The following is a 9,270-nucleotide window of genomic DNA, read 5'->3' as shown; positions in this document are numbered from 1 at the left end:
TCTGTACTGGATGCAGCAATTCAGATCAACGGGTTTACTATACATCGTCAGGATCGATCTGTAGAGTCTCTCAAAAGCAGAGGTGGAGTATGCCTCATGATCAACTCCTCTTAGTGCACAAAAATATCAGTGCCATCCCAATTCTGCTCACTAGACCTGGAATATCTAGCAGTTAAGTGCCGTCCTTTTTACCTACCATGAGAGTTCTCCAGGATCATTTTGGTAGCAGTATATATTACACCTCAGGCCAATGTCAATCAGTCTTTAGATCTGAGCAGTGGGATCAACATGCATGAAACAGCGCACCCTAACGCCATCACCATTGTTTTGGGAGATTTTAACCAGGCCAGTCTGGAAAAAATCATTAAGCAATTACCATCAACCGATCACTTGCAATACCAGAGGAAACAACACACTGGACCATTGCTACACCACCATCAAGAATGCCTACCGTGCTATTCCACGCCCTCACTTCGGGAAGTCTGATCACCTGGCTGTACTTCTACTCCCTGAGTATAGACAGAGACTGAAGACTGCAGCACCAGTAGTGAGGATCAAGGAGGTATGGACAAGGAAAGCACAGGAGTGCCTACAGCACTGCTTTGAGTTGGTGGACTGGACTGTATTCAGGGATTCATCTTCAAACCTGAATGAGTATACTGCAGTTCTTACCGACTTCATTAAAACTTGTGTGGATGAGTGTGTGCCCACAAAGACCTACTGTACGTTCCAAACCAAAAGCCGTGGATGAACCAGGAGGGATGTTGTCTGCTGAAGGGTAGATCAGTGGCAACTGTAGATCTGTGACCCAGGCCTGTACCAGAAAACCAGGTATGATTTGCAAAGGGCTATTTCAAGGGCGAAGAGACAATTTCAAACAAGGTTGGAGAAGACATTCGATGCACGACAACTCTGGCAGGGTTTGCAAGACATCACTTCCTACAAAGCAAAACCCAATAGCATGAATAGCAGTGATGCTTCACTATCTGATGAACTCAATGTTTTCTATGCCCGTTTTGAAAGGGAGAATACAACTACAGCTTTGAAGATCCCTGCTGCACCTGATGACCCTGTGATCTCTGTCTCAGAAGCCAATGTTAGGCTGTCTTTAAAGAGAGTGAACCCTCACAAGGCGGAAGGTCCCAATGGAGTACATGGTAAGGCTCTGTAAACCTGTGCCAACCAACTGGCGGAAGTATTCAAGGACATTTTCAACCTTTCACCGCTTTGGGTGGAAATTCCCACTTGCTTCAAAAGGGCAACAATTATACCAGTGCCTAAGAAGAATAATGTGGGCTGCCTTAATGTCTATTGCCCAGTAGCACTCACATCTACAGTAGCGCAATGCTTGGAGAGGTTGGTCATGACTAGACTGAACTCCTGCCTCAGCACGGACCTAGACCCATTGCAGTTTGCCTATGGCCACAATATGGCAGATGCAATCTCAATGGCTCTCCACATGGCTTTAGATCACCCGGACAACACAAACATCTATGTCAGGATGCTGTTCATTGACTATAGCCACAGGAGAGAGTGCAGATACTGGAGCAACACACAAAACAGTGGAGAAGTTAAGTAGTCAGGCAGCCACTATGGAGGGAAAAGGACAGTTGTCATTTTGAGTCGAGATCCTTCATAAAGACTGGAAGGAAAGAGGGGAGATAGCAAGCATAAAAGGGTGATAGGAGGAGTTGGAGCAAGTGCTGGTGGCTGATAGTGAAATTTTCCAGTGTCTTTCCAATCATGATGAAGGGTTTCAATCTGAAACGTTGACTTTCCTTTTCCCTTTATTGATGCCGTCTGACATGCTAAGTTCCTCTATCATTTTGCATGTTGTTATAGAAAATTGCAAGTGTCTTTGATGATGCACAGTATGTAGTCTCCTCAAACTCTGAATGAAGTAGAGCCACTGGCATGCTTTCTTCATGATTGCATCAATGTGTTGGCCCAGTGTAGATTTCCCAAAGATATTGCCAGATCAGCAAGATCTTGTCAATTCACTTTTAATCAGCCAGAAAGGAATTTAAAAAATACAAATGGAATGGTATTGTGATCCCACAGTTAGTGCTGTTGCTGCACAACTCCAGCTATCTAGGTTCAATCTCCTGATCTTGGGTGCTCTATGTGCAATTTGCATATTCACCTTGTGACAATGTACTCCGCTCCCCCCACCCCCAGTCCATTGGTTTCCTCCAACCTCCCTAAGATATGCTGTCTGATTAATTAAGTACTGCAAGTTATTTATAGTTGAGGTAGTTGACTAGAGAATTGGGGGTGTAGAATTGCATGTGAGAGTGAATGGGTTACAGGTAAATGGGAAGGGGGAGGGTCTAAATAGCTATCTTCTATGTCAAAGGAAAGCATGAGAAATGTATGAAAAATCCAGAAATATTCTGAGTTAAGTAATACTGCCTGTGACAGGCAGTTTCAACCAGAACTGAATCCATTTAGCCATTTGGACTACAGATGCTAGGTGAGTCTGAAGTCTGCATACAGTTATGGTCAGAATCAGGTGAATCACTGGCGTATGTTGTGAAGTATGTTGTTTTGCAGTAGCAGTACATTGCAATACATAATCATAAAACAATAAATTACAATTATACACACACACACACACACATCACACACACACACACACACACACACACACACACACACACACACACACACACACACACACACACACACACACACACACACACACATTTTTAAGTTAAATATGAAGTAGTGCAAAAAGAGAACAAAAAAATAGTAAAGTAGTGATGTAACGTTCATGGGTTCATTGTCCATTCAGAAATCTTTTGGCAGAGAGGAAGAAGCTGTTTCTGAAATGTTGAGTGTGTGTCTTCAGGCTTCTCTATCTCCTCCTTGATGGTAACAATGAGAAGAGGGCATATCCTGGGTGATGGAGATCCTTAATGTTGGGTATTATGAGGCAGCACCCTTTGAAGGTGTCCTCAATGCTGGGGAGGATAGTGCCCAAGATGGAGCTGGCTGAGTTTACAACTTTCTACCGATTTTTTTTGATCCTGTGCAGTGGTCCCTCCATACCTGACAGTGATACAACCAGTTAGAATGCTTTCCCCTGTACATCTGTAAAAATTTGCAAGAGTCTTTGGTGACCAATAAAATATAACTGCTGTTGTGCCTTCCCTGTAGTTACATCAATAGGTTGGGCCCAGGATAGATCTTCAGAGATGTTGACACCCAGGCACTTGAAATGGCTCACCTTTCCACTGCTGATCGGGATGAGGATTGGTCTGTGTTCTCCTGACCACCCCTTCCTGAAGTTCACAATCAATTCCTGGCCTTACTGAAGTTAAGTGCAAAGTTATTGTTTCGGCACCACTTAACCAGCTGATCTACTTCACTCCTGTACGCTACCTCCTCACCATCTGAAATTCTACCAATAAAAGTTGTGTTGGCACTCTATCAGCTGATCTATGTCACTCCTGATTGCCTCCCCATCACCGTCTGAATTTCTACCAACGATAGTGGTGTCATCAGCAAATTTATGGATGTTGTTTGAGCTGTGTCTAGCCACACAGTCATGGGCATAGAGAGATAGGGTAGTGGGCTAAGCATGAGGAGCACAAGTGTTGATTGTCAGTGAAGAGGAGATGTTATTTTTGATTCACACTGACTGGTATCCCAATGAGGAAGTCAAGGATCCAGTTGCAGAATGAGGTACAAAAGGCCCATGTGATGCTGTCGTGGTTACTTAAAATGACTTGGAGACACAGACAATTCTTCAAGAAAATTAAACCTTTATTTGCAAACAAAGGTTGAGGCAATCAATGAACTTGTCACCGAAAGCCCCCCGAGCTCCGGTGTACAGCATTCTTTAAAGTAATTTCTTATCTCAGTTACATTTCGGTTTTATTAGCATACCCAATCAATTTTTAGTTGCATATCATCTATATATGAATTAATTAATCACTCTTGATTAGTACGTCACCATTGTTTTTCACCCGTTCGCATTGGGGCCTTATTCGTGGCCAAGATTATGTTTTTCAGACAACCTCCCTCACAGTACATTCCTGCTCGCAGCATCCTGTCCGCCACCGTTATCTCGTACTAAACAAAGGCTGAGTGTAATACATGGGATACATCGCAGCTAATAGTGTTGCAAAACAAGCAGGTGTACTGTAAGTGCCATAATATGCAGCTAAGAGAGTACAAAGTATCTAGTGGAAACAACACATAACAAAATGTGCCTAGTAAAATAATACATATTAATATTCGGTACCTAGAAGTGATTACATAGTATAGTAAATAGCTAATACATAGTGATTATAGTTCAGGTATATATAATGATTATATCAGGTATATTTCTCAATAATGCACCATCAATAACTCTAGGAGACGTGAGGCGAGATATAGGCTTTTATTGGCTGGAAGATAGAACAAGCAGCAATTGACCACCACACTGCATCCTGGAGACTGAGGCCAGGGTGGTGTCCCCAATCGCCTTTATACCGGGGTCCGTGGGAGGAGCCACAGGAGCAGTCAGCCGGGGAGGGGGGTGTCCAGACAGGTATATGTAGTTCACCACACCATGTTTTGGAGCTTGTTGATTTGAACTGAGAATAACACTGTGTTGAATGCTGAGTGGTAATCAATAAGCAGCCTAGCATAAGTATTGTTATTGTCCAGGTGATCCAAGGCCAAGTGGAGACACTCATGACATTTTAGGAAGGAAGTAATGTCATTAAAGTAGGATATGGAGGAAGTATGAAAAGAAACTGAAGTTTAATTATGTTCAAGACTGGTTCAGCAGAAATTGTTTTCTTCAGGACAGTGAAGGCTGAGGCTGTTTAATTGTAATTACACTTGAGAGGCCAAGTAAAAATGAATGAACTGTCATTAGTAAGAATAGTGTGCAGGTTTAAGGTAATTGTTAAAGATATTTGAAAAGGACGTCAATAAGTTATTGCCTGAAAGGGAACTGAATGAGAACTTGATTGGCACAATTTATAACGATCTGATGGAGAAACGGGACTGCTTAAATTGAAATTTTCATCAGGAATGGATACGACGGGCCGAATAGCTTCCTTTTTCTCCGATTCTATCAGCGTAGAGTTTTGTTGTAAGTTTATAGGTGTATTCAGTACCCACTGAAGGACATACAATACAGAGAAAGGCGCAGTAATGCAACTGTTTTGAGAATATTTTAATGCGTATACTTTGCTGCAAACTTTCTGACTCTGGAGTTTTGCTATTTTGACATTAAGCGGTTTTGCTGTTAAATTGAGCCAAGGCACTTACCGTCTGGAGCAGGCGCATGCGCAGAATGTAAGGGCGATTGTGTTGCGAACAAGTGTGCTGAAGATGAAGTTGCGTTTTAACACTGTCGATGTCCGAGTGATCATCTCAGAGCTGCAGAGGTACCTGATAGACCCTCATTTATATTTAGCTGCTGGATATAGGGTTAGTGTTTGAAAGCGGCAAAGAATTTAGAAGTGTCTGGAATCTTTGGTCCAAAATGTCAAGCATGTTGGAGACGGGCTGTCACTCCTCCGGCCTTGAAGGACTGAGGATACCTGGTTCCCCTTAGAGGAGAGGGTTGCAGGTTTAGTCTGGCCTCTTGTCAATACTGAGCTTAAGTTCTTGGGTAGTAGAAATCTCACAAAAATAAATAAAATTATTTCCAGTAATGGTACATATTTGAAATATGTTTTTGCCCTTGGGTGTTGGATAAGTTAATAAAAAATCAGAAAATACTCGAGACAGCATTTGTGGAGCAAAAAAAAAGAGTTAAAAGCTTATTAGAATTAGGCTGGGACTTTTGGATTTTTGTTCTAGAATTCAATGTACATGCATCATCAAAGTATGTATGCAGTATACAGTTCTGAAATCCGTCTTCCCAATAGACAGTCACGAAGCAAAGAAGATCCATGGTACTAACCCTTCAAAGAATAAACAATAAATTCATTACCCCCCCCCCCCCCACGCCCATACGGCAAAAAAAAAGACCGGAAAAACAGAATATGAAACACAAACGGCTTATTTCAGTACAGTTCATGATCAGTACAGTAAGGTCTTGATCAAGATTTGCCTGTCACCTTAATGTAACAGTGGGAGAACGTTGCAGTGTTGAACTTCTGGACGCGATGTTGGGCCTTGGGAGTGTTTCATTGTGCATAACAAGAAAGCCTCAAACGAAAAGGATTGACTTCCTATTGTATCCTGTCCAGCAGACTTCTTATGATTGCTTATTGCCAAAAAAAACCCAAATTATTGCAATAACTAAAGTGCTGTACATGAGAATGGTTAAGTGGTACTATGTTGTTAGTTGTGGAACTTACCTATCTACAATTGGGTTTGCATCCTGATGTACCCCCATCTGTACTTCAAAATAAGAAATTGATTATAATTTTTGGTGTATTTTGATAATGAAAAAGCCACTACTTGAATGATTTATTTGTATGTAGAGTTACTGAGGTTGTCTTGAGGAATTTCAGTTGTCAAAGCAGATCATAGTATTCCTTATTAACTAGTTTTGCAAACAAATTGTTAAGGAGACATATGATTCCCACATTTTGGTAAACTCTAAGCTTGTATCCTTTTGTATTTGAACTCACATTTCTCGAACTTAGCAACTTTTCTAAAATTAAAAAGAGAAATTTCCATTGTTGTTTAGACTTTGTAGATGAGAAGTGAAACTCTACTTGTTCACTTAAACCTACATGTATCAGGAATTGAGTTTCATGTTTACTTAGAGTAATACGGTGATTTTTTTCTTGTAGTTAAGGTGCATGAGCGGGAAAGGTCTGAATTTTTATATAGATTAGACATTATTTATTTGTATTTTCTTTATTTGCACATTATTCTACAAGTTGCAGTTTCAACTTGTGAGTACTTAATTTGAGATAAATGTATTAGGTTTCAACATATTTCTATACTAATGGCCAAAAATAAAAAATTACCTTTGAGTTACAGTAGCTGAGTTTTATTTCATGTCATTACATTAAAATATCTTTTAATTTATGCCTATGCATCATTACAATAATTGTGTATTTGAATGTAATTATAGAAATAATCATTTAAAAATCTTTTGGAACTTTATTAGTCAACTGTTTGCCTGATATAAAGGTTATGTAAGTTTTTGTTTATTCTTTGTTTAAGTAACTAACATTAGTTTCCTGTAGCTTACTAGGAATGAGAGTGAACAATGTCTATGATGTGGACAACAAAACCTATCTCATCCGACTTCAGAAGTAAGTTTGATAATGTTTTATGTATCAGTCAAAGTATGGCTGTTAATGTATTTTTGTATACTCCTAATCTAATTTAAATATTGTAATCGTGTCATAAAGTTATACAGTACAGAAACATTTCCATGTTAACAATCAAGCACCCAACAATACTAATCCCATTAACCCCAATTTGGTTCTTAGTTTTATATGCTGTGACAATTCAACTGCTCATGTGGATAACTTGTTAAATATTGTGTCCACCACTCCAGCAGGTTGTACATTCCTCTGGGATTAAAAAAAAATTCTTGTATCACTGTAAATCAGGGGTTCCCAACTGGAGGTCCATGACATAAAAGAGGTTTGGAACCCCTGCTGTAAATTTTCGGCCCCTTATGGTAAACCTATGTTTTTTGCCTTTAGACATCTCTGTTGTGGGGGAAAGTTTCTTACTATCTCTCCTCTCTTTGCCTGTCTCATAATTTCGTTTATTGCATATGTGTACCATTTCATATATAAATTCTTCTCACTGGATGTGTTCTTGTAAGCTTAGCTTTCTGTCACCAGCCTTCCTAAATTTGATAGTATACGTGTTCATGGATTAAAGAGGCCCAAAGAAGGGATAGCTAAGTGATGTCAGTTTCATTCTCTCGCAGGGTTCTTTATATTTTGACTGCACTCCAACCAGTGGCTTGGAATTCACTGCTAAATGGAAGCATGTTTAGGAATTCTGCAGATTTACAAATACAGAAGTCCTGAACCTGCTGACAATTTTAAAATGCTAGATCTCCCAGTTTAGTTCACTGCTCCACTTCAATCTGTCACTGAAGTTCAAAGTAAATGTATTATCAAAGTACATGTATATCACCAGATACAACCCTGAGATTCATTGTCTTGTGGGGATTATCAATAAATCCATGGAATAATAACCATAGCAGAGTCAATGAAAGACCTCACCAACCAGGGCATCCAACTGGTGTACAAAACACAACAAACTGTACAATACAGAAAGAATAAATAATAATAATTAAGCAATGCCCATTGAGAAGATGAGATGAAGAGGTTTGAAAGTGAGTCCATAGTTGTGGGAGCATTTTAAGGATGGGGCAAGTGAAGTTATCTTCTGTGCTTCAAGAGCCTGATCGTTGAGGGGTAGTAACTGTTCCTGAACCTAGTGGCGTGAATCCTGAGGCTCCTGTACCTTCTTCCTGATGGGAGCAGAGAGAAGAGAGCATGTCCTGGGTGGTGGGTGTCCCTGGTGGTAAATGCTGCTTTCCTGTGACAGTATTTTGTGAAGGTGTGCTCCATGGTGGAGAGAGCTTTACTCATAATGGATTAGTATATATCCTCTACTTTTTGTAGGACTTTCTGTTCAAGGGCATTGGTGTTTCTATACCAGGCTGTGATGCAGTCAATCAGTATACTCTCCTCTACACACATATATAAGTTTGTCAAAGTTTTAGATGTCAGGCCAAATCTTCACAAACTCCTAAGGAAGTAGTGACACTGCTTTGTTCATAATTGCACCTATGTTCTGGGCCCAGGACAGGTCCTCTGAAATAATAACATAGGAATTTAAAGTTACTGACCCTCTACACGTCTGAGGTTGGCTCATGGATCTCTGATTCAGTTGTTCTGTGGTTGTCATAAAACACAGGAGGAGAATAAGGTCATTTGGCCCATCAAGTCTGCTATCCATTCTATCATGGCTGATTTATTATCTCCCTCAACCCCATTCTCCTGCCTTTTTACCAAAACTTTTGACACCCAAGATAACTTCTTAGTATTTAGTTAATGGAGTTAGCTCCTAGTTATTTGGTACCAGGATAGAGCAGGTATCTGTTCTACAGCCCCACCAGCTTAGGGCCACTAATACATACAGATGAAGGATGGGCACATAATAAATTGCAAGAAGGTAGCCCAGCCAACAAGGTCAACGTGTTAACAGTTGTAGATGTATTCTAGTAAACCTGATAGAACTTTACTGGAAAGTACTTCACTCCTTAGCAACAAACTTCTATGATTTTACTTTTGCTTCTTGCTGATTTAAACTAATTTCAAATACAAATACTCT

At 40.2% G+C, this 9,270-nt stretch overlaps 1 protein-coding gene across 1 annotated transcript in view; it reads left to right on the top strand.

Annotated features, from left to right (window-relative positions):
- Positions 1–5,279: 5,279 nt before the first annotated feature.
- Positions 5,280–9,270, top strand: part of LOC140724890 (ribosome quality control complex subunit NEMF) — a 72,721-nt gene continuing 68,730 nt past the window's right edge. The window contains exons 1-2 of the mRNA XM_073039639.1: positions 5,280–5,387; positions 7,152–7,220. Of these exons, the coding sequence (XP_072895740.1) occupies positions 5,332–5,387; positions 7,152–7,220 (125 nt within the window). The 5' untranslated portion in view covers positions 5,280–5,331. The remainder of the gene's footprint in view (positions 5,388–7,151; positions 7,221–9,270) is intronic.

This window comes from Hemitrygon akajei, chromosome 3, assembly GCF_048418815.1.
Source record: "Hemitrygon akajei chromosome 3, sHemAka1.3, whole genome shotgun sequence".
In the NCBI taxonomy this organism is placed as follows: Eukaryota; Metazoa; Chordata; class Chondrichthyes; order Myliobatiformes; family Dasyatidae; genus Hemitrygon; species Hemitrygon akajei.
This window is presented reverse-complemented; position numbering and strand designations above follow the sequence as displayed.